The sequence below is a fragment of the Moschus berezovskii genome, chromosome 9 (assembly GCF_049115385.1).
Source record: "Moschus berezovskii isolate FMDL1 chromosome 9, NW_MosBer_1.0, whole genome shotgun sequence".
NCBI lineage: Eukaryota > Metazoa > Chordata > Mammalia > Artiodactyla > Moschidae > Moschus > Moschus berezovskii.
The window spans coordinates 42,022,569-42,049,042 of record NC_142468.1 but is presented as its reverse complement, the minus strand read 5'-3'; the positions used below and the strand labels follow the sequence as shown (position 1 = coordinate 42,049,042).

Here is a 26,474-nt window from a genome sequence, read left to right as displayed (position 1 = left end):
AAGGAATCAATAGCAGAAAACATGATGCAGAAGAATGAATAAGTGATCTGGGAGATACATGGTATCACTGCTGAGGAACACAATAAAAGAATGAAAGAAATAAAAACTGTCTAGGAGACCTCTGGGACAACATTAAATGCAGCAACGTTCACACTATAGGGGTCTCAGAAAGAGAAGTAAGAAAAAGGACCTGATAACATATTTGAAGAGATAATAGCTGAAATTTCCCCAAATATGGGAAGGGAAACAGTCACCCAGATCTAGAAAGCAGAGAGTCCCAGCCACTATAAATCCAATGAGGAACACACTGAAACACAAAGTAATCAAACTAACAAAAACAAAGGAAAGGACAAGTATTTTCCAAAGACAAAGGAAAAGTATTAACATACAAGGTAACTCGCACATGATTTCTCAGCAGAAACTCTTCAGGGCCAAAAGGGAGTGGAACAATGTATTTAAAGTGATGGAAGGGGAAAACCTACAACCAAGAATAATCTACCGAGCAAGGCTCTGATTCAGATTCAACAAAGAAATCAAAAGCTTTACAGACAAGCAAAAGCAAAGAGAATTCAGCACCACCAAACCAGCTTTGCAACAAATATGAAAGGAACGTCTCTAGGCAGAAGAGAAAAGGCCACAACTAGAAATAAGAAAATTACAAATGGAAAACCTCACTAGTAAAGGCAAACATACTGAAAAGGTAGGAAATCATTCACACACAAATATGCTATCAAAACCAGAAATGGTGAGAAGAGGAGAGCACAAATGCAGGATATTGGAAAAGGATTTGATGTTAAGAGACTAGCAACTTAAAACAATATTTTTATATGTAGATTGCTATGTCAAAACCTCATGGTAACTGCAAACTGAAAATCTATAATAGGTATTATACACATACAATAAGAAAAAGGAATCCATACACAACAGTTAAGTCAGTCATCAAATCACAAAAAAAGAGAACAAAAGAGGAAGGGAAGAAAAAAGACCTTTTTAAGAAAAGCCAAAATTTTTTTAATGGCAGTAAGAACTTACATCCCTTCATGGATCACTGCCTTATCATGGCTAAGGGGATTGTGTAGCTCAATGAAGCTATGAGCCATGCCTTGCAGGGCCACCCAAGATGGACGGGTAATAGTGAAGAGTTCTAACAAAATGTGATCCACTGGAGGAAGGAATGACAAACCACTCCAGTATTCTTGCAGTGAGAACCCTAGGAACAGAATAAAAAGTCCAAAAGATATGACACTGAAAGATGAGCCCCCCCAGGTTGGAAGATGTCCAGTATGCTACTGGGGAAGAGTGGAGGGCAATTACTAAGAGCTCCAGAAAGAATAAAGTGGCTGGGCCAAAGCGGAAACATTGCTCAGTTGTGGATGTGTCTGGTGGTGAAAGTAAAATCCAATGCTGTAAAGAACTATATTGTGGAGGAACCTGGAATGTTAGGTCCATCAATCAAAGTAAATTGAACACGGCCATACAGGAGATGGCAAGAGTAAACATCGACATCTTAGGAATCAGTGAACTAAAATGGATGGGAATGGGTGAATTTAGTTCAGATGACCGTTGTATCTACTACTGTGGGAAAGAATCCCATAGAAGAAATGGACGGGCCCTCATGATCAACAAAAGAGTCAAATGCAGTACTTGGGTGCAATCTCAAAAATGACAGAACAGTCTCGGTTCATTTCCAAATCTAACCATTCAACATCACAGTAATCCAACTCTATTCACCAGCCACTGATGCAGAAAAAACTGAAGTTGACCAGTTCTATGAAGTCTTACAAGACCTTCTAGAACTAACACCAAAAAAAGATGTCCTTTTCATCATAGGGGGTTGGAGTGCAAAAGTAGGAAGTCAAGAGATACCTGAACTAAGAGGAAAGTTTGGCCTTGAATACAGAATGAACCAGGCAAAGGCCAACAGAGTTTTGCAAGAGAATACACTGGTTATAGCAAAAACCTTTTACCAACAACACAAGAGATGATTTTACACATGGACATCACCAATGGTCAACACAGAAATCGGACTGATTATATTCCTTGCAGCCGAAGATGGAGTGGCTCTATACAGTCAGGAAAAACAAGACCTGAAGCTAACTGTGGCTCAGATCATCAGCTCCTTATAGCAAAATTCAGGCTTAAACTAAAGGAAGTGGGGAAAGCCACTAGGCCATTCATGAATGACTTAAATCAAATCCCTTATACAGTGAAGGTGACAAATAGGTTCAGGGGACTAGCTCTGGTAGAGTGCCTGAAAAAATATGAACAGTTTGTGACAATGTACAGGAGGCAGTGATGAAAACCACGCTGCAGTTCGTGGAGTCACAAAGAGTCGGATATGACTTAGTGACTGAAAAACAGCAGCAAATATCACTGGTGAGCTTAGATGCAAATATCCTCAACAAAATACTAGCAAACCGAATCTAACAATACATTAAGTGGATCATACACTATGATCAAGGGGATTTACACAGGGAATGCAAGGATTTTTCAATACCTGCAAATCAGTGTGATAAACCACATCAACAAATTGAAGGAAAAAAAAATATGATCATCTCAATAGATGCAGAGGAAGCTTTTGATAAAAGTTCTCCAGAATGTGGGCATAGAGGGCACGTACATTATAAAGTCCATATAAATCAAATCCCTTATGATTATACAGTGGAAGTGAGAAATAGATTTAAGGGACTAGATCTGATAGATAGAGTGCCTGATGAACTATGGACAGAGGTTCGTGACATTGTACATGAGACAGGGACCAAGACCATCCCCATGGAAAAGAAGTGCAAAAAAGCAAAATGGCTGTCTGAGGAGGCCTTACAAATAGCTGTGAAAAGAAGAGAAGCGAAAAACAAAGGAGAAAAGGAAAGATATAAACATCTGAGTGCAAAGTTCCAAAGAATAGCAAGGAGAGATAAGAAAGCCTTCCTCAGCAATCAGTGCAAAGAAATAGAGGAAAACAACAGAATAGGAAAAACAAGAGATCTCTTCAAGAAAATTAGAGATTCCAAGGGAACATTTCATGCAAAGATGGGCTCGATAAAGGACAGAAATGGTATGGACCTAACAGAAGCAGAGGATATTAAGAGGTGGCAAGAATTCACAGAAGAACTGTACAAAAAAGATTTTCAAGACCAAGATAATCACGATGGCGTGATCAGTCACCTAGAGCCAGACATCTTGGAATGTGAAGTCAAGTGGGCCTTAGAAAGCATCACTATGAACAAAGCTAGTGGAGGTGATGGAATTCCAGTTGAGCAATTTCAAATCCTGAAAGATGATGCTGTGAAAGTGCTGCACTCAATATGGCAGAAAATTTGGAAAACTCATCAGTGGCCACAGGACAGGAAAAGGTCAGTCTTCATCCCAATCCCAAATAAAGGCAATGCCAAAGAATGCTCAAACTACCGCACAATTGCACTCATCTCACACGCTAGTAAAGTCATGCTCAAAATTCTCCAAGCCAGGCTTCAGCAATATGTGAACCGTGAACTTCCAGATGTTCAAGCACGTTTTAGAAAAGGCAGAGGCACCAGAGATCAAATTGCCAACATCCGCTGGATCATGGAGAAAGCAAGAGAGTTCCAGAAAAACATCTATTTCTGCTTCATTGACTATGCCAAAGCCTTTGACTGTGTGGATCACAATAAACTGGAAAATTCTGAAAGAGATGGGAATCCCAGACCACCTGACCTGCCTCTTGAGAAACCTGTATGCAGGTCAGGAAGCAACAGTTAGAACTGGACATGGAACAATAGACTGGTTCCAAATAGGAAATGGAGTACGTCAAGGTTGTATATTGTCACCCTGCTTATTTAACTTCTATGCAGAGTACATTATGACAAATGCTGGGCTGGATGAAGCACAAGCTGGAATCAAGATTGCCGGGAGAAATATCAATAACTTCAGATATGCAGATGACACCACCCTTATGGCAGAAAGCGAAGAGGAACTCAAAAGCCACTTGATGAAAGTGAAAGAGGAGAGTGAAAAGGTTGGCTTGAAGTTCAACATTCAGAAAACTAAGATCATGGCATCTGGTCCCATCACTTCATGGGAAATAGATGGGGAAACCGTGGAAACAGTGTCAGACTTTATTTTGGGGGGCTCCAAAATCACTGCGGATGCTGATTGCAGCCATGAAATTAAAAGACGCTTACTCCTTGGAAGGAAAGTTATGACCAACCTAGATAGTATATTAAAAAGCAGAGACGTTACTTTGCCAACAAAGGTCTGTCTAGTCAAGGCTATGGTTTTTCCAGTGGTCATGTATGGATGTGGGAGTTGGACTGTGAAGAAAGCTGATCACCGAAGAATTGATGCTTTTGAACTGTGGTGCTGGAGAAGACTCTTGAGAGTCCCTTGGACTGCAAGGAGATCCAACCAGTCCATTCTAAAGGAGATCAATCCTGGGTGTTCATTGGAAGGACTGATGCTAAACCTGAAACTGCAATACTTTGGCCACCTCATGCGGCGAGTTGACTCACTGGAAAAGACTCTGATGCTGGGATAGGTTGGGGGAGGGAGGAGAAGGGGACGACAGAGAATGAGATGGCTGGATGGCATCACTGATTCAATGGACATGGGTTTGAGTGAACTCCGGGAGTTGGAGATGGACAGGGAGGCCTGGCGTGTTGTGATTCATGGGGTCGCAGAGAGTCGGACACGACTGAGCAACTGAACTGAAGACAAACCTACAGCTAACATCATACTCAAAAGTGAAAAGCGAAAGCCTTTTCTCTAAGTTCAGAAATAAGACAAGAATGTCCACTTTCACTACTTCTATTCAGCATAATTGTAGAAGTCCTAGCCACAAGAATCAGAGAAGAAAAATAATTAAATCCAAATTGGAAAAGAAGTAAAACAGTCACTGTTTTCAGGAGGATTCTTTACCATCTAAGTCATCAGGAAAGCCCAGATGATTTGATACTATACATATAAAATCCTAAAGATGCTATTAGGAAACTACTAGAGCACATCAAGGAGAGGTAAGAAAGCCTTCCTCAGTGATCAATGCAAAGAAATAGAGAAAAACAATAGAAGGATAATGACTAGACATCTCTTCAAGAAAATTAGAGATACCAAGGGAACATTTCATGCAAAGATGGGTGTAATAAGGACAGAAATGGTATGGATCTAACAGAAGCAGATGATATTAAGAAGAGGTGGCAGCAATTGACAGAAGAATTATGCAAAAAAGATCTTCATGACCCAGATAACCACAATGGTGTAACCATTCACCTAGAGCCAGACATCCTGGAATGTGAAGTCAAGTGAGCCTTAGGAAGCATCACTAGGAACAAAGCTAGTGGAGGCAATGGTATTCCAGTTGAGCTATTTCAAATCCTGAAAGATGATGCTGTGAAAGTGCTGCACTCAATATGGCAGCAAATTTGGAAAAGTCAGCAGTGGCCACAGGACTGGAAAAGGTCAGTCTTCATTCCAATCCCAAAGAAAGGCAATGCCAAAGAATACTCAAACTACTGCACGATTGCACTCATCTCATACGCTAGTAAAGTATGCTCAAAATTCTCCAAGCCAGGCTTCAGCAATTCGTGAACCATGAACTTCCATATGGTCAGGCTGGTTTTAGAAAAGGCAGAGGAACCAGAAATCAAATATCCAACATCCACTGGATCATCGAAAAAGCAAGAGAGTTCAAGAAAAACATCTATTTCTGCTTCATTGACTATACCAAAGCCTTTGACTGTGTGGATCACAATAAACTGTGGAAAATTCTGAAAGAGATGGGAATACCAGACCACCTGACCTGCCTCTTGATAAATCTGTATGCAGGTCAGGAAGCAACAGTTAGAACTGGACATGGAACAACAGACTGGTTCCAAATAGGAAAAGGTGTACGTCAAGGCTGTATATTGTCACCCTGCTTATTTAACTTATATGCGGAGAACATCATGCGAAAAGCCGGGCTTAATTAATCAGAAGCTGAATCAAGATTGCGGGAAGAAATATCAATAACCTCAGATATGCAGATGACACCACCCTTATGGCAGAAAGCGAAGAACTAAAGAGCCTCTTGATGAAAGTGAAAGAGGAGAGTGAAAAAGTTGGTTTAAAACTCAATATTCAGAAAACTAAGTTCATGGCATCTAGTCCTATCACTTCATGGCAAATAGATGGGGAAACAATTGAAACAGTGAGATACTTTATTTTTTGGGTTCCAAAATCACTGCAGATGGTGACTGCTGCCATTAAATTAAAAGATGCTTTCTCCTTGGAAGAAAAGCTATGACCAACCTAGACAGAATATTAAAAAGCAGAGAGATTACTTTGCCAAAAAGGTCTGTCTAGTCAAAGCTATGGCTTTTCCAGTAGTCACATATGGTTGTGAGAGTTGGACTATGAAGAAAGCTGGGCACCGAAGAATTGGTGCTTTTGAACTGTGGTGTTGGAGAAGACTCTTCAAAGCCCCTTGGACTGCATGGAGATGCAACCAGTCAATCCTAAATGAAATCAGTCCTGAATATTCATTGGAAGGACTGATGCTGAAACTGAAACTCCATAACTTTCGCCACCTGATGCAAAGAACTGACTCTGACTCAATGGAAAAGTCCCTGATGCTGGGAAAGATGGTAGGTGGGAGGAGAAGGGAACGACAGACAAAGAGACAGTTGGATTGCATCACCGACTTGATGGACATGAATTTGAGTAGACTCCGGGAGTTGGGGATGGACAGGGAAGCCTGACGTGCTGCTGTCCATGGGGTCACAAAGAGTCTGACACAACTGAGTGACTGAACTGAACTGAGAGCACGTCTGTGAATTTGGTGATTTAGTTGCAGGATACAAATTTAATACACAAAAATCTGTTGCATTTGTATACACTAACAATGAAAGATCAGAAAGAGAAATTAAAGAAATAGTCTTTCATCAGAAAGAATAACATACCTTGGAATAAACCTGCCTGAAAAGGCAAAAGACCTCTACCTGAAAGACACTAATGAAAGAAATTGCAGATGACACAACAGATGGTAAAATATACCATGTTCTTGGATTGGAAGAAACAATATTGTCAAAATGACTATGCTACTCAAGGCAATCTACAGATTCAGGGCTATCCCTATCAAATTACCAATGGTAATTTTTGCAGAACTAGGACAAAAAAATTTTAACATTTATATAGAGATCCAAAAAATCCTAAATAGTCAAAGCAATCTTGAGAAAGAAAAATGGAGCACTCACTTCAGTCTATCCTACAAAGCTACAGTCATCAATAGTAATGTTATTGGCACAAAAACAGAAATATGAATCAATGGAACAAGATAGAAAGCCCAGATATAAACCCATGTACCTATGGTCAATTAATCTATGACAAAGTAGGCAAGACTATTCAGTGGAGGAAAGACAGTCCGGAAAACTGGACAGTTACACATAAAAGAATGTAGTCTTTAACACCATACACAAAAATAAACTCAAAATAGATTAAACTCCTAAATATCAAACATGACACTATAAAACTTTTGGAGGAAAACAGGCAGAACACTCATTGATTTAACTTGCAGCAATATATTTTTCAAGCTATCTCCTAGATTAACGGTAATAAAAATAAATGAATGGGACCTAATTAAATTCAAAAGCTTTTGCACAGCAAAGGAAACCACAAACAAAATGAAAAAAAAAAAGTTCACAGTATGGGAGGAAATGTTTGCAAGCCATGCAACTGACAAAAGATTAATCTCCAAAATCTACAAACAGCTCATGCAGCTCAATATCAAAACAAGCAAACAACCCAATCAAAAAATGGATGAAAAATCTAAATAGACCTTTCTCCAAAGATGGCCACATGAAAAGATGCTCAGCATCACTAACTATTAGAGAAATGCAAATCAAAATTACAATGAGATTTCATCTCACACTAGTCAGAATGACCATCATCAAAAAGTCTACAAATAATAAATGCTGAAAAGGGTGTGGAGAAGAGGAAACCCTCCTACACTGTTGATGGGAGTGTAAATTGGTACAGCCACTCTGCAGAACAGTTTAGAAGTTCCTTTAAAAATGAAAAATAGAACTACTGTCTGGTCCAGCAATCCTACTCCTGAGCATGTATCTGGAGAAAACCATGGTTCAAAAGTTTACATGCACCCCAGTGTTCATTGCAGCACTGTTTACAATAGCCAAGACGTGGGAGCAACCTAAATGTCCAATGACAGATGAATGGATAAGTAGATGTGGTACATATATACAGTGGATATTACTCAGTCATTAATGATATAATACCATTTGCAGCAAAATGGATGGACGTGGAGACTATCATACTAAGTGTAGTAAATCAAAGACAAATATCATATGATATTGCTTATATGCAGAATCTAAAAAAAAATGATACAAGTGAACTTATTTACAAAACAAAAACAGACTTACAAACATAGAAAACTAACTTATGGTTACAAGAAGGGAAAGCTGGGGGCAGGGGAGGGATAAATTGAGAGTTTAGAATTTATTTATATACACTATTGTATATAAAATAGATAACCAACAAGGGCCAACCATATAGCACAGGGAACTTGGCTCAGTATTCTGCAATAACCTACGTGGGGAAAAAATTTGAAAAAGAATAAATCTGTGTATATGTATACTGAATCACTTTGCTGTACACTTGAAACACAACACTGTTAATCAACTATACCCCAATATACAATGAAAAATTTTTAAAAATCACTGAGTTGTCCCCCTCACCTATTTGCAGGTAATAATCTGCAGCAAACAAGTGATGATGCTCTAGCAAAGCCCCTGGAGTCATAGAGCAGGGAGGACACCTGCTAGCAGGGGGCATACAGCTGTCAGTAATGCAGAAACCAGAAAAGCAGAAACAGCAACTCCCCAGCAATAGAAAGAGCACCGAATTGGCTCGTTTTTAAGAGATGTCAGCACTAAGAGAAATATGGGCATTTCTTTCAGTTCAAGCCCACTCATTAGTCTAGCCAGGAACTGGCACATATCTGCAGTTCTAAGCACAACTCTGTCTGCAGTGATAAAAGAAGATCACAAGGAAGGGGTGGGGCGGAGGCAGGCAGAGCCAAACAGGAAGGAAGGTAGGTAGATTCCTAAATTCACAGCAGTGTTTTTAAAATGAAAATTCAACTAAAAACTGGAACACACTTTGTATCTCTTGAGATTTTAAATAGCAATGATGTGAAGAGAGAACCTACAGGTTCCAGGCAGTGAGGAAAGAGGCCTGGTCAAAACAGAGGATTTTATTGAGAAGTAGAAAATAATCTTGGATAAATATTGTAGATAGTCTTTTTTAAAATTGCTATTGGCTTATCAGAATGAGTTTTTTTTTTTTTCCTTCCTGATTGCTCAATTTTGTTTTATCCAAAGGAGAAACTCTAAACAGTTACTTTGGTTTGGTTTGATCTGGTTGACCATTTCATTTGAGAAGATTAAAAAACAGCAAACAGGAAAGAACCAAGCCGAGAACACTCATTTTTACCCTCAATAATTATTTTTATATTTCAACTTGAAGAGATTTTTCTCAGTGCTTTGGAAGTTTTTGAGAATCCTTAATCTTTTATTTCATTTTGTAATGTATTTAAATTTTATGATGTATTGGACATTTCTTTATTGAGAAAATTCTGCTTTCCTATAACTAAAGAGAATGGGTTTTTCTTATATCACCAAAGAAATGCATTTTTGGTCTGAACTGAAACCACATCTTTAAAACCCGTATCTCCTGGGTTCCTCCTAACCATATGCTGTGGTCCCATTCTGACCAGGTCATTTGAGATATAGAAATGAAAACTCAGAGCTACTTCCTAGGGTGGCTTCTAGATTCCTAGGCTTCAGCTCAATTCCAATGCCCATTTTGCATTTTCTTATAGATCTTGATGAGTGTGCAACTAAGCAGCACAACTGCCAGTTCCTGTGTGTTAACACCATTGGCAGCTTCACATGTAAATGTCCTCCTGGATTTACCCAACACCATACTGCCTGCATTGGTAAGTGAGAGAGGGAAAGTCCTATGTATTCATTGAAGGGTTTGCTTTCAAGGGCTTCTGCTGTTGGAATAAGAAGAAAAAACTTAAGAAAATATGTGAATATATGTATGTGTGTCTGTGTGTACTTGCTTGCATGTTGTGAAAAGCTATTGGCCTTTTCTGAGCAAATCACCCTTCTTTCTTCCTTTGAAACAACACAAAGAGAGCTTCAGGGAAGTCCCAACTCTCCTTTCTCCCTCTGCTTCTTACAGATAACAATGAATGCACCTCAGACATCAACCTGTGTGGGTCAAAGGGCATTTGCCAGAACACTCCTGGAAGCTTCACTTGTGAATGCCAGCGGGGATTCTCACTTGATCCCAGCGGCGCAAGCTGTGAAGGTAGGTAGAGCCCTCAGCTTGATCCAGCTAGTTGGTGGCCGATAAACACCTGCATCATCATCCTCTATGAGACATCAGAACTGAGCACAGGGGAGACAGCCAGCTGAAGATGGAAATGTTCTCTCTGGTTGTACAAGTCCCATATCTTAGAGATCCATCTTTTGTTTCATGCTTGACCATGTCCTTAACACATGCTTTTCCTGAATGTAACAAGACTTTCTGCTCAGTTGTTAATTTAGTCTAATTGGAAATGACCCAATCAAGAAAAACAGATTCCTGAATTTGATCACTTAATCTTCTAGTCACTGGATCCAGAATCTTAAAAGGATTCCCTCAATGAGGATTAAGTATATAAGGAATAACTCTTCTGCCAACATATGATTAAACATTTTACTCTTATTTTTTAGGATTTTTTGTATTGACCTTTTGCTTCCCAATTCTGGCACAAATAAGGAAATATAAATAGTTTACACAGCTATCCTATAGTGTATTCTTTTGCCTTGCATTAATGTCTTCATTATTTTTATTTGTGGATTTTACCAGGGATGTTTTTTCCCTTGGACTTATTCAAAGCCCCAGAGTAGATATTCTTGAAATTTTGGGTGGTGGAATATTGGTGATGCTGGGAAAGATTTGAAGGGGGCAAAAGAAGGGGGCGGCAGTGGATGAGATGGTTTAATAGCATCACTGACTCAACCAACATGAATATGAGCAAACTCTGGGAGATAGTGAAGGACAGAGAAGCCTGGCATGCTGCAATCCATGGGATTGCAAAGAATCAGACATAACTTAGCAACTGAACACCAATTTTTTATGTGTCAGATGTTTTACTAAAATTGCCTTTCATGTTCATATGCTGATAAATGTTGCTTCAGAGAATACCTCTGAGACATGCACTGATGTGACTTAAAGGCAACTCTGCCGTCTTTTTCAGATGTGGATGAGTGTGAGGGAAACCATCGCTGCCAGCACGGCTGCCAGAACATCATCGGCGGCTACAGGTGCAGCTGCCCCCAGGGCTATCTCCAGCACTACCAGTGGAACCAGTGTGTTGGCAAGTAGTTTTCCCTTGTTCACAAGATGAACTGCTGTCAGCTCCTGAGTAAGAATACTGCTTTCTTTCTGAAAACTTTAAACTTATCATTGAAGCAACAAATACTCATTTCAAGTTGTCCATACCTGGTTGAAACCAGAGGGAAGTCATAGCCTTTGCAAAGTAGCAAACTAAGAAAAAAAAATAATGATAAAGGGTACTTTGAAGGCATCTGAAATGAAATGCTGACAGAATTCCTTAATTCCTAATATCTCCTTGCTCTTCTGCTTCACTGCTAGTCATCAGCCCACACTGGAGTTCTCTTCAGGCCAACAAAATCCTCCTTCTGACTGAAAACTATCCATCAACCAAAGGCTACTTTGAGCAGCTTTTGGTCAGAAGATGCAGAAGTGGTTCATTGAATGCTATACACCTTTGGGGCAGGGTATAAGTTTTTTTCAGGATTGCTAAACTCTTTTGAAAATTAAGGGAGTCCCAGACTCTCTCATTAAATTGAAATTGTCACTTTTGGTCCCACAGTGTCATAGGAAAATAACTTTTAGTGGACATCAGAGAATCCCAACATTGCAAGTTTAGAAGGACCCCAATCCATCTAGCCCATGCCGTTATTTTATTGATGAAGGCCTAGAAGCCAGGAAGGAAAGGCAGTCTGTCCTTACCCATTCTTTTGTGGCAGGACCAGAGCTAGAATCCAAAGCTCTTTCTTCACTTCATGTTTCAGGGCTGCCTTTCTAGTGTCACCTCTACTTGTTTTTTCTTTTTTTTTAATTCACCTAGTAGCACTGCTGGAGAAGGCAATGGCAAGCCACTCCAGTACTCTTGCGTAGAAAATCCCATGGATGGAGGAGCCTGGTAGGCTGCAGTCCGTGGAGTCGCTAAGGGTCGGACACGACTAAGCGACTTCACTTTCACTTTTCATTTTCACACATTGGAGAAGGAAATGGCAGCCCGCTCCAGTGTTCTTGCCTGGAGAATCCCAGGGACGTGGGAGCCTGGTGGGCTTCCGTCTATGGGGTCACACAGAGTCGGACACGACTGAAGTGATTTAGCAGCAGCAGCAGCAGCACTGCAAGCTTGGTGCTCTGGTGACCTGTTTTGGCTGCCACTTTCTTGGGTACAGGGCCCTCCTTCTCAAAAGTAGAGTGACTGCCTTCTGGGTGGCTGCTCCACGTTGCAATGCTTGATTTTACTCCAAATGAAGACACATTTGGTATGTGTTCATTTATCAAACATGCGTCTCTCTCATCTGGTTTGATTCTTTACAAAACACAGTTTTGCAGAGGTGAGTAGGAGTGGCTAAAATAACCACAGTGCTAGAGCTTACACTGCACAGTTTGCTGATTAGTGATCTGGTTTTAATAAAAAATGCCTTTGTTTATTACCAGCTCAGGGAGGTCTTGGATCTTAATCACCAGTTTCTGACATTGTTCACAAAATTTCCAGCATAAGCTTTGTTGATTCAATACTCAGCATATGAGTCTATCTGCCCTTATTACATATCTCTCTTGGATGAAACTGAAGCTATGGGGAAGAGTATAAAAGAGATGAGATCTACCACTGCTGGGCCTTATCCTCCTCCTATGCTCAATTCAGAGATGATAAGAGAAGGCCAGGTCATGCCCTTGTTGCCTGAAGATTCTTCGTTAGTCCCATGAAGATTGTGTTCTGCTTGGGACTTGCAGAACAAAGAGTCTATTAAGAAGTGGGAAGAGGGGGAGGATCAAGAGGGCAGAATAGGAGGATGTGGAGTTCTCCTACCCCTACAAACACATCAAAAATACATCTACATGTGGAGCAATTCTCACAGAAAACCAACTGGAAACTGGCAGAACACCTCTTATTCAGCCAAATCTGCAAGAAAAATCTCCATGAAATGAGAAATCAACCACAGAAAGAAAAACTGGACATATGGAGACTAAACATATTATTAAGAAACCAACGGGTCAATAGTGAAATCAAAGAAGAAATCAGAAAATACCTTGAGACAAACAACAATGAAAACATAACCTTACAGAAGCTATAGGATGCAGCAAAAGCAGTTTTAAGAGGGAAGTTCACAATAATATAGCCCTTCTTGAAAAAAAAGAAAAACTCAAATAATTTAATCTGCCACCTAAAAGAATTAGAAAAAGAACAAAGAAAACCCAGAGTCAACAGAAGGAAATAAAGATCAGAGCAGGAATGAATAGAGATTTAAAAAATAGAAAAGGTCAATAAAACCAAGAGCCAATTTTTTGACAAGATAAACAAAATTGAGAAACTGCTCAACAGACACACCAAGAAGAAAAGAGAAAACCCAAATTAATAAAATAATAAATTGAAAGATGAGAAATAACAACTGATACTAGAGAAATTAAAAACATCCTAAGAGAATCATATAAGAGTTATATGCCAAAAAATTGTGAAGCTCACCTAGAAGTGAGCTTAGACAACCTAGAAGAAGTAGACAAGTTTTAGAAACATAAAGGCTGTCAAAAATGAATCAAGAAGAAACAGATCATTTGAACAGGCTGATCACCAGAAGTAAAATATAATCTGTAATGAAAAAATTCCCTGCAAACTAAAGTCCAGAACTAGATGGCTTCACTGGGGAATTCTACCAGACACTCAAAGAAGAACTTATACCCATCCTTCCCAAACTATTTCAAAAAATTAAAGAGGAGGTAATGCTCCCAGAGTCATTTTATGAAGCCACCATCACCCTGATGCAAAAACCAGACAAGACATTACACAAAAAGAAGTACAGGCCAGTATCATTGAAGAACATAGGTTCAAAATCCTCAACAAGATATTAGCAAACCAAATTCAACAATAAATGAAAAGGATCATACACCATGACCAAGTTGGATTCCTTTCCAGGTCTCAAAGATAGTTCACAAGAAAAATCAATATGTTATACCACGTCAACAAAAGGAAAGACAAAAAACACATGATCATCTCAATAGAAGCAGAAAAACTTAGATAAAATTCAACATCCATTCATGATTAAAACTCTCACTAAAGTGGTTTTAGAGGGAACATTTCTCAACATAATGAGAGCCATTTACAACAAACCAACACCCAATATAATATTAAATGGTGAAAAACTGAAAGACTTCCCAGTGAAACCTAGAACAAGAGAGGATGCCCACTCTCACTGTTTCTATTCAACATTGTACTGGAATGGAAGAGTAAAATTGTCACTATGTACAGATGACATGATAATCTCTATAGAGAACCCTAAAGACTGCACGAGAAAACTACTGGAACTGTTAAATGAATTCAGAAGGGTAACAAGGTACAAGATTAATATATAGAAATCTGTCCCATTTTTTTATACCAACAATGAAATATCAGAAAGAGAAGATTAAAAAAAAAAAAAAACAAACCCTGTTTAAAATCACGTGAAAAGATGAAATAAAATATCTAAGAACAAAGTTTACCAAGAAAGTGAAAGACCTATGTGCTAAAAACTATAAAACATTGATAAAGGAAACTGAAGATGATTCAAGGAAATGGAAAGATAGCCCATGCTTTTGGACTGGAAGAATTAATATTGTTAAAATGGCCATACTACCCAAAGCAATCTACAGATTTAATTCAATCCCTATCAAAATATCCAGAACATGTTTTACAGAACTAGAAAAATAATAATTCCAAAATTTATATGGAACCACAGGAGACCCAGAATTTTCAAAGCAATCCCAAGGAAAAAGAACAAAGCTACAGGCATAACCCTTTCAGAATTCAGACTATGATATAAAGCTGCAGTAATCAAAACAGTGTGGTATTGGCACAAAAACAGATATATACATCAATGGAACAGGTAGAGAGCCCAGAAATAAACCCAAGCAGCTACAGTCAATTAATCTACACTAAAGGAGGCAAGAATATGCAATGGAGAAAAGACAATCTCTTTAGCAAGTAGTGTTGGGACATCTGGACAGCTGCATAAATCAGTAAAGTTAGAATACTCCCTCACACTATATACAAACATAAACTGTAGTTGCTTTAAAGACCTAAGTATAAGATGCGATACCATAAAACTCATAGAAGAGAACATAGGCAGAACATTCTTGCACATAAATTGTAGCAATATTTTTTTAGATCAGTCTCCCAAGGCAAATGAAATAAAAGCAAAAATAAACAAATGAGACCAAATCAAACTTAAAAGCTTTTTTACAGCAAAGAAAACCATCAACAATACAAAAGACAGTCTATGGAATGGGAGAAAATATTTGCAAATGATATTTGCAAACTGACAAAGGGTTAATATACAAAATATATAAATATTTTTTATCTCCTTGCAGTCCAAGGGACTCTCAAGAGTCTTCTCCAGCACCACAGTTCAAAAGCATGAATTCTTCGGCGATCAGCTTTCTTCACAAGTCCAACTCTCACATCCATACATGACCACTGGAAAAACCATAGCCTTGACTAGATAGACCTTTGTTGGCAAAGTGATGTCTCTGCTTTTTAATATACTATCTAGGTTGGTCATAACTTTCCTTCCAAGGAGTAAGAGTCTTTTAATTTCATGGCTGCAATCAGCATCCGCAGTGATTTTAGAGCCCAAAAAAATAAAGTCTGACACTGTTTCCACTGTTTTCCCATCTATTTCCCATGAAGTGATGGGACCACATGCCATGATCTTTGTTTTCTGAATGTTGAGCTTCAAGCCAACCTTTTCACTCTCCTCTTTCACTTTCATCAAGAGGCTTTTGAGTTCCTCTTCACTTTCTGCCATAAGGGTGGTGTCATCTGCATATCTGAGGTTATTGATATTTCTCCCAGCAATCTTGATTCCAGCTTGTGCTTCTTCCAGCCCAGTGTTCCTCATGATGTACTCTGCATATAAGTTAAAGAGCTACCATATGATCCAGCAATCCCACTCCTGGGCGTATATCCTGAAAGGATGAAAACTCTAATTTGAAAAGATATATGCACCTCAGTGTTCATAGCAGCACTATTTACAAACAACCCAAATGCCAACAGATAATTGGTTTAAAAAGATGTGTGCATATGCAAACACAGTGGAATATTAGCCATAAAAACAAATGAAATACTGCCATTTGCAGCAAGAAGGATGGACCAATATAAGTGAGTCACTTTGCTGTACACTCGAAACTAACACAATATTATAAATCAACTAAACTTTAGTTTAAAAAATTTGGGAAGAGGTTTGGGGGTTTTGATGCCCAGAAGATACCAATTCAAACTGTTCTCATAATTCTTGGGAATTATAGTTATCCCGAATGAGCACTGCCTTGGACCAGAATGACCTCCTCAGAGCCTTGCAGAGCAAATCTCTTGGACCAACCCTCTCTGGATCCTTGCTTCTAAGCAGCCAGAAGCTCACTTTTAGAAGATGGATAGGTTTAGGGTATGGGGCCCTTTGATTATCACTGTTTTCTAGAAAATATCAAACTTGTAGCTTAAAGTTGGAGCTGACCCATTTTGACCTAGAGAAAATTAGTAAAGGAAAGCCCATTCTGCATTTTGAAATTCTCTCGTAACACCGCAGCTAAGGCACACTGTGCAAGCCTGATGCTGGAACCTTTGAGTTTAGGAGGGGGTAGGTTTCCATCTGATTTTTAAGGAGTGTCTTTCAGAGATTCTAATGCTATTTCATTCAAATTAGAATCATCTCTTTTTATAAAAAGAGCAAAACTCTTACCAATTTAAGTAACAACTGAAAGAATAAAGCAAAGATTTTGTAGTGTAGAAAAATTCCTTGTGGAGCCATTTGCTCCAGGGTACACACACAGGATGAAAAAGCTCAGGAAAAGTGCAAAACATGTTAAGCAAATCATGGTATTTGTATATTGATAGAAAGGGTGAGTGCACAAACAGATTGTTTTCAAGCTTCAAACATTGAACATTTGCCAATGTCTTACTTTAATCTGTGGTCCACTCCACCACACCTCCCCAACCCAGAAAAGCAAGTTTAATTTAAGCTTATTAGACTTTCAAGGAGGAAAAAAATAAGTAAAGTAGAAAAGAATTTGAAAAGGGGATAGGGAGAGTTCTTGACCAAAATAGATACTCCAAGTTAAAAAACAGATACTCCAAGTTAGAAAGAAACTTGACAGTGATCTCATCTGATCTGTTTCCTAACGTGTCAATCCCTCCAACCAGGAAAGGTACTCACCTTCTTTTTCATAAAGTATGAACCTTTTCTGCCTCGGACTCCTAACCATTGCTCCTGTTTCTGTCCCTTGGAACAAAAGAGAGTAAATCTTAAGCTCTATATTAACAGGTCTTTCCCACATATACCTGTACCTTAGAGGATTTATCAGTCAGAGTCCCAGCAGGTAACAGATGGCTGAACCCAATCAAAAAGCATAGGATACGGAAGAAGAGCCTATTGATGTTCCATTCTGATCGGCCTTGTAGTGCTGAGCACAGCTGAGAAGTCTGGAGGTGGGTATGCAGGGCACAGAGTAGACATCCAGCTCAGAAATACTTCCTTCACCAAAAGAACCACCCTTGGTTCTTCGTTCATCCTTTGATGCCCATGGTCTCCATTGGTTTCTGTCACATAGCATGTCTCCAATTTAAAATAAGGGGAGGAGAACACGGATGATGGCATATTAAGTCACTTTGTTTTAGGAACCCTGGAACCTAAGTGACCGTGGTTGGGTACTTGAGGGTCCTTTGATAGGAAGGGTCTCAAACAGATGCATAGCTAGGCACTGTGTCATAACAGGCATCTCAACCAATGGCTTTCTTACTGTATAATCTACTCCTTCTCTCTGTAACCACATGCAGATAAGCAGGGGGAGTTCAAGGAAGGAAGGGAGATGAAGAGAAGGAAGAGAAAAAGAAAGGGTGGAAGGCAATATGAAGTGTGTATATGTATGCAAGTACCCCGCTCTTACCATTTTACCCACCTGTTTTCCTAGTTTAAAAAAAAAATTTTTTTTTAGAAACAGTTTTTTCTTGAAAAATGAAACTACCTTAGCAAATAAGGAAAAACTAAAAGAGAAAGGAACAATGTAAATGAGGGCAAATCTCTTGAGGGACACTTTGATATAAAGGAAAGCATGAGACTTATAGTCAGACAGACCTAGGTGTGCATATCTGCCCTGCTGCTGGGAGATCTTGGAGGGGCTTTCTGAGTCTCACTTTCTTCATCTGGGAAACAGGGATTTTAATACCTACCTCCATGATTGTGAAGCACATTAAGCAAATGAAGTACCTAGTTAAAAGACAGTTGCTCCTTGGAAGAAAAGCTATGACAAACTTAGCATATTGAAAAAACAGAGACATTGCCAACAAAGGTCCACATAGTCAAGGCTATGGTTTTTCCAGTAGTCATGTACACGATGTGAGACCTGGACCATAAAGCAGGTTGAGCTCTGAAGGATTGATGCTTTCAAACCGTGGTGCTGGAGAAGACTCTTGGGGGTCCCTTGGACTGCAAGGAGATCAGGCCAGTCAATCCTAAAGGAAATCAACCCTGACTATTCACTGGAAGGTCTGAGGTTGAAGCTGAAGCTCCAGTATATTGGCCACCTGATGCAAAGAGCCGACCTGCTGGAAAAGACTCTTCAAAAAGATTGAAGAGGAGGAGAAGAGGGTTACAGATGATGAGATGGTTGGATGGCATCACTGACTCAATGGACGTGAGATTGAGCAAACTACAGGAGATAGTGAAGGATAGGGAACCCTAGCACGCTGCAGTTCATGCGGTCACAAAGAGTTGGACACAACTTAGTGGCTGAACAACAACCTAGCATCCTATCTGTCACACAGCAGGCATCCAGTAAGTGTTGCTGCTGCTGCTAAGTCGCTTCAGTCGTGTCCGACTCTGTGCGACCCCATAGACGGAAGCCCACCAGGCTCCCCCGTCCCTGGGATTCTCCAGGCAAGAACACTGGAGTGGGTTGCCATTTCCTTCTCCAATGCATGAAAGTGAAAAGTGAAAGTGAAGGCGCTCCGTCGTGTCTGACTCTTCGCGACCCCACGGACTGCAACCTACCAGGCTCCTCCATCCATGGGACTTTCCAGGCAAGAGTACAGGAGTGGGGTGCCAATAAGTGTTAAGTGTTACTCAATTGCCTTCCTCCTCTTTTCCATTGGAAGTAGATATTTGCTAAGTGAGGAGAAGGTCAATCTACATGCATTCAAGTGGACATAAGCCTGAAAATGGGCTATAGCAGTTAAGAAATGTCTTACCAGCAAACTTCTGTGCTGTCCTACAAACGCAGATCTATAAAAATATATTGGAAGTTTCAAAAAAGTATAAATCAGAGATAATAAGAAACTTGAGGGTTTTTTCCCTTTGAATTAATTTGTGAAAGTTAGATTTCTTTTTCCTATGTATTACCATCAGACTTGGCTGGTCCCTGTGGGTAGCCCGTTTCACAGCATCTGTGTCTCTTGTGGGTTTTCCCCAGTTAGTGCCCATGAAGTCTACTCTGAATCTCTTCCAGCCGTACTTAGCTTTAGACACAGCCCAGATGCTTTGGGCAGGAGGATGGTTTAGATAAGGAGGTCCATTCAGAGATAGGAGCAGACATACCAGAAGGCACCATTTATCCCCTAAGCAAGCACCTAGGGGCTTTTATAGACTTTTGAAAAGGAAGTCCAGGTGAGCGGGACACTTCCTGCAGGATGTCAGCCCTTGCCAACCCTATTCATGCTGAGAAAGGAGGAGTAGGAAAGCAGCCTCCAGGAATATGGCTCATCTTCACTGTAGGCATCCCATTGCCGGGTACTTCTGAAGTAAAGGCACAGAGAACTGCTCCCTGCCCTCCCACCCTGACCCCTGAACCGTGGCCATGAACCACCCCTGCATTCTTCACCAGATGCTCCTATAGAGCAGGACACACTACCATTGGCTTCAGATGAGGACTGGAGTCTGCTGGTCCTCAGAATGCCACCCTGTAACACATTGCCTGATGCACTTGACCTCAGAGACCACGTCTGCTCACCATATGGCGAGAGGCCACATCTGTCTCCACATCTTTCTCTCTTGTTCCCTTTCCCACCTCAGCCACTTCCACCTGCCTTCCCTTCCCAAGAGCCAAGGTGAGTGTCAGCTGGCCAGCACTGGGTCAGAGTGGCCTGACCCGAACTCCTCCATAGAAACCTCTGCCCAGTATCACATATGTGGCATCTTCTGGTTTTCCTTGCAGATGAAAATGAATGCCTCAGTGCTCACATCTGCGGAGGAGCCTCCTGTCACAACACCCTGGGGAGCTACAAGTGCATGTGTCCTGCCGGCTTCCAATATGAACAGTTCAGTGGAGGTTGCCAAGACATCAACGAATGTGGCTCTGCTCAGGCCCCCTGCAGTTATGGCTGTTCCAATACTGAGGGTGGCTACTTGTGTGCCTGTCCACCTGGTTACTTCCGAATAGGCCAAGGGTAAGCAATGCTGGTCGTGGTTGGAGGCTTTCTCATTCATAGCATAGTATAATTAAATATATTGAACTCAAAATGACCTGTCCTAGTAGCATTGAACCATGCTTTTTATAATCCTTGTGTTAACTCCAGTTAGCCTGCAAAGGTTTTAGGTTATTTTATTTGAAGAGGGACATCTAGATTTCTGGAAATTCATAGAACATCGAACAAAATAATGAAACGACATTGTAAATACCTCAAGATATGGCTTATCTATCTCCTTCTCTTGATCCTCACATCTTGTTGGAAGGCAAGACGTTTCTCAGGAATTACAGGGACTGTGATCCATGACAGAGCTGGACTCAGACTGCATATTGCTGATGCAACCTTCTCCTGGGGCAAGCAGGATTCTGTCTTGACTTAAAATGCCTTCATGTAGCTCCTGTTAGGATAAATCATAAAGATATCTTTTGGGGAGTCCTTTAGAGTTTCAAAGTATATTTTACATTTTAGACTTAAATTTACATTAAAAGTTGCAAAAGAACTTTAAATATAAGAGTTAAAATAATAATTGTATTTTCCAGGTAGCACACCACATTGTATTGTGAGAGTTGGGGCAGGGAAGATATATTTTTATTCTATTTAGTAATATAAAAGTTACTGTTACATTTTCAAAGTTTAGGTTTTCTTCCCAGCTGAATTAGTCTAGACTTGACTGTCTTAGTTTTGGCTATCCTGTGAAGGAGCTCACATTTTAACTTTTTAATTAGGAACACAGAGACATTAAATACACACACACACACACACACACACACATATACCAATGCACACTTATATATACTTCTCCCAACAAAAAGTCACATAGTCCACAACAAACACATATGTGTATATATCAAATTGTAAATTTTTCGGTCTTTGGTTTCTTGACACAGAAACATCAAGTGATTCATTTTGGGGTGTGTAGAAGGTAAAAGAATGTTTCATGGGAAGCGCACAGAATGCCAGCAATAGGACTCAAATTCCCAGATGTTTGTGTCTGGCTCTCAGTAGACTCATTCTTTATAAATTTAATGCCAGAATCATTTTCCCAGCAAAAATTGTGACACTCCAAACTGGCTTCTGGCCAGCGGGACTTTATAGTCACACTTCTTGTAAGTGGTGTTCCAGGCATATAAAAATACTGGGAGTTCTGAGAAAGGAACCAAAGCCTGTGCATTTGGGGTTTGTTTCCAACAATTTCATAATTATGTGAATGCACACACACAAAGAATGAGCACTTATAATTTCATCCATATTATTGTTTCTACACATTTCATGGTACAAAATTAAAGGATGAGGAAAGGAAATGTGTTGTGCTCAGCAGGATTACAGAAAATCCTAGAAATCTGTAAATTGCTGCAAAATACAAAAGAAAAAAAATATGTTAACGGCATTGTATTTTGAATCTTAAGGGCATAAAGGAAAATGAGTTATAAAAAATAGATCAACTAATACAGAGAGAAATAAATAGTATTTAGTCTACATTATGACCTATTAGTAGACCCATCAATAGCAATTCAACCATTTATAACAGTTTGGGCTCCTCTGTGAATCACTAGAGTGGACAACCCTATCCTAATATAAAGATTCTTTTAAGATCATTCAGATATTTCAAAACATTTTGAAAGAGGAGCCTGATAAATACATTCCGAGTGACCTATGAAATAGTAAGCAGAATAACAAAACAAGGTACTTGTGAGACATGCAAGCCTCCCTCCATAACTTGGCTTTAAAAACTGAAAGGCAAAGAAAAACAGCTGAACTAGTTCTCTCTTGGGCATGGGTTTGTTTATCCAGCCTCACATGAGTCAGAGCCAGTGGACCTAGTGGTTTTGAATGACTTGAAACAATTTCCCACAGTTGGGCAAGCTCTGATACACGTATTTAATACACTGCATATCTGCACAATGTATTTCTAAATCAGCCTAAGTTATTACCTAGCGCTTTCTTCCTATCTTCAGGAGCCAAAGTGAGAGGTCTGATAATAGGAGAGATTGCTCAGAAGCTGGAGTGGAGAAAGGTGGTGCTGGTGGAACTGGAGGTGGCTATAATGGTATCAGTTAAACAGGAAGAGGGCAAGGAATTGAACACTTATGTCACATACCTTTCTCACTCCTGTGGAGCCTATTTTATAAGAAGGAGGCAATTTTTATTCAGCCTCCCAGGTCACATGGTCTGCCCCGCATCTTTCACTCTTCTCTTGCTTCCACTCCTTGTCTCCTCTCCACCAGCAGCAAAACACCTGCCACATTACATTTGGGAAATAAAGGGGCAAGTAAATATGCTAAATAGGGCCTTGAGAGATAGTAAAAAGAAACCAACTCAGGGAACTGGGAATTCAAGACCAAACACAGAGGGCTTCAGTGTGGTTCTCAGTGCCAGCTCATCGTCCAGTGGACACATAATCAAGGGCTGAATGTCACCAGGTAGGATCTGGGCTTCACCAGAACTCTAGCTCCTCCTCCATCTCCCAGTTCTAATGAAAAATATCTATGCTCCCCTTCCACCATAGGCACTGTGTTTCTGGAATGGGCATGGGCCGGGGAAACCCAGAGGCACCTGCCAGCGGTGAAATGGATGACAACTCACTCTCCCCAGAGGCTTGTTATGAGTGTAAGATCAACGGCTACCCCAAACGCGGCAGGAAGCGGAGAAGCGCAAATGAAACAGATGCCTCCAACATTGAGGTGGGTCAGAAGGTGGTTTCTCCTGATGCCTCCTATTGCAGAAAGGCCCTCCAGATTCCTGTGGTTTCCTCCAAGGATGCTCCAAAGTGTGAAAAAGCTCCCTGGGGAGAAAATCCAGACATTCCCTGAGCTCTAGGCTGCATTTTACAAGAGTCTGTGGGGCTCTCTGGAGTTTCTTGCTGCCTTTAGGGAGTGGCCATTCAAAGGTTTTCACATACTTGCTCATTTCCTCTGTCTCGCCAAAAAGAAAGTTAAACACCCACCCAAAGTCTGATGAAAGGACAAGGTCTGAGATCCAGGAGAGCAAGTGGGCAGAGCAGTGAAGTGACATAGTACTCCGTACACAGGGATGCCAAGTTCTGAAAGCTAGAGGCTTCTCTACCAAAAGACCCATGTGGAGTGTGAGGGAACTTGGATTCTAGACAAAAACAACATGGAGCTCAAGCAGCCTGGTTTTCTTTGCCTACGGCTGCTGCAGCCTTTCAGTCAACTCAGAAATGCAGATACTCAGACCTCTGGCTGTGGGCCCGGAGAACCAGCACATGTGGTCCCAGAGAGGCAAGCAAGAAGCCAGGTGAAAAGCAATGAATATTAGCAGATCATCAGAGCCAGGAAGTAGGTTCATAGGTGTGTCCTTTAGTGAGATGGTTTTGCGTCAGTGAACAAAATGGAAATAAACTGGTTCTTTCTTAGCATCGGTGCTGCAACCCATCCGTTGTGGTTTGGGAAATGAGATAAGTCTTTGGAAAGAAAATAATATATTAAAACACTCATTCTCAAACTTGAGTATGCGTCTGAATCATCTGGAAGGCCTGTTAAAATGGATTTCTGGGAAATATCCCCAGGGTTTCGGATTCAGTAGGTCTCAGGTGGCACCAAGAACTTCCATCTCTAACAGATGCCTAGATGATGCTGATGCTGTCGGTTGGGGGACACTTTGAGGCCCACTGCAATAGAAGACCAAATACAAGTGATTTCAACTTCCTTCTTGACATGTTTAGTATTATAAATATGTGCTAATGTAACACTTGTGGCTTAAACAGTATTTTATGAATATTCATTTTCAATAGAGTATGTGCAACATGAGAAGAAAGTTGTATTTGAGTGAGACTTGAGTCACTTTTTCTTTAGTAAGTGGCATATTTACCTTTTATATTCACAAGTTGCCATATGTCTTTCCAGGATCAACCTGAGATAGAAGCCAATGTGAGTCTTGCAAGTTGGGATGTTGAGAAGACAGCTGTGTTTGCTTTCAATATTTCCCACATCAGTAACAAGGTCCGAATCCTAGAACTCCTTCCAGCCCTCACGACTCTGACGAATCACAACAGATACTTGATTGAATCTGGAAATGAAAACGGCTTCTTTAAAATCAACCAAAAGGAAGGGATCAGCTACCTCCACTTCACAAAGAAGAAGCCAGTGGCTGGAACCTATTCATTACAAATCAGTAGTACTCCACTTTATAAAAAGAAAGAACTTAATCAGCTAGAAGATAAATATGACAAAGACTACCTCAGTGGTGAACTGGGTGATAATCTGAAGATGAAAATTCAGATTTTGCTTCATTAATTCACCATCCAGAGACCAAATAATTAAAAAACCAAGATAGATAGGTAGAACTGAATTTTTCCCCCAATCAGAATCTTCATATTATAGGTACAGTCTTTCACCACGTAAATTTCTATAAATAAGCACTATTCTTGTATTACAAAAGCAAGGTACAGGTGACTACCCTAGTTCAAAACAACCACTTTCTCAGGCCTCTCATGTATGTAGCTAAGCTACCTTGTCATATGTGTTGATTCTCGAAAACTGGGACATGTATTTCCACTGGAGGTTGGCCATTCATGCTGACATGCCATCCTTCTAGCAGACGTACAGGAATGTGCTTTCAATCGATGGACTGTTCTGTTTTTTCAAATTGTAAAACTTTGCTTCTCCAAATGCAAGTATTAGGTTGGCCATTTATAATATCTATTTGGTGCTAGTAAATTCTCAAACTAGATTTATAAATGCACTGTAATATTTACACAACTTAGAAACCAAATTACAAGTATTCAGTTCAAATACTTCATTAATTTTTTTCAATCAACCAAAGTTAGTGCAGTAGCTTATCTCAGTTATGAGTATAATACCTTACATGTAAATTAAGTGTGTGTATACTGTAATCGTGCTATTTTTTATCATTGAAACATTTATAAACTAGAATAATAATGCCCTTAATGTGAGGGTTTGTAATGGTGCTTATTAAGACCAAAGACTTCTTAAATGTATACACCAAGTGGTAATGAAATTTCTGTGACTGGCCCACACGTGCATGGAGGTCTGGGAGGACCAGGAAGCAGCCTCAGCAGCCAGAGCATCACCAGTGCATCCTTCATCACACCTGTGCAATATGCAAAGACTACCCTCGGTCATTCCTGTCAACAAGGGGTCCATGTCATAAATGTCACAATAAAACAGTCTCTTTTTTTAGAGTACCCCTCGGCTTTGTGTTCTTGCATGGATGTGGGAGTGGAGGCGCCATTCTGGAGACTTCATCAAGTCTCCTGAAATTAAATTATCCTGGATGTGTTAGAGCTCCTAAAGGTGCCAAATATATAACCACTAGAAAAAAATTTAGCATATTTGAGTCAGTCCCTTGTTTTATTCATTCAGGACAGCAGAGTTATTTCTTACCAACAAGATACTTAGATTGTAACATTATTTCTAAAACATGACCTAAAATTAATCCCATGGCTTTTAAACTACTAGACCTCAGTACTTTAAAACACCAAGTTCATTGTCTTAGAGCACAAGGCTTTCATTATAAAAATTTATCATGCCCCCTCCCCTCAAATATACACAGTGCTGGCAAGATTAGATGTTCTATCCTACTTTCTCCCCTAAATATCTGTTGTTAGTCAATGCTAGTCTAATTACAAAGGGGTAATCCCAAATTGAATCCAACTGAATGCTATAACTCTTGTTTTCTGAATGTCATAGTTTGAAAATGCTGTTTTATTTTAAGGGAAAAATTG

The 26,474-nt window shown here is 40.0% G+C and overlaps 1 protein-coding gene across 1 annotated transcript in view; it reads left to right on the top strand.

The window, feature by feature from the left end:
* Window positions 1-25,934, top strand: part of FBN1 (fibrillin 1) — a 272,564-nt gene extending 246,630 nt beyond the window's left edge. Inside the window, exons 61-66 of the mRNA XM_055436892.2 lie at window positions 9,845-9,961; window positions 10,213-10,341; window positions 11,276-11,395; window positions 20,518-20,749; window positions 23,277-23,451; window positions 24,634-25,934. Coding sequence (XP_055292867.1) covers window positions 9,845-9,961; window positions 10,213-10,341; window positions 11,276-11,395; window positions 20,518-20,749; window positions 23,277-23,451; window positions 24,634-25,023 — 1,163 coding nt within the window. The 3' untranslated portion in view covers window positions 25,024-25,934. The remainder of the gene's footprint in view (window positions 1-9,844; window positions 9,962-10,212; window positions 10,342-11,275; window positions 11,396-20,517; window positions 20,750-23,276; window positions 23,452-24,633) is intronic.
* Window positions 25,935-26,474: the final 540 nt, after the last annotated feature.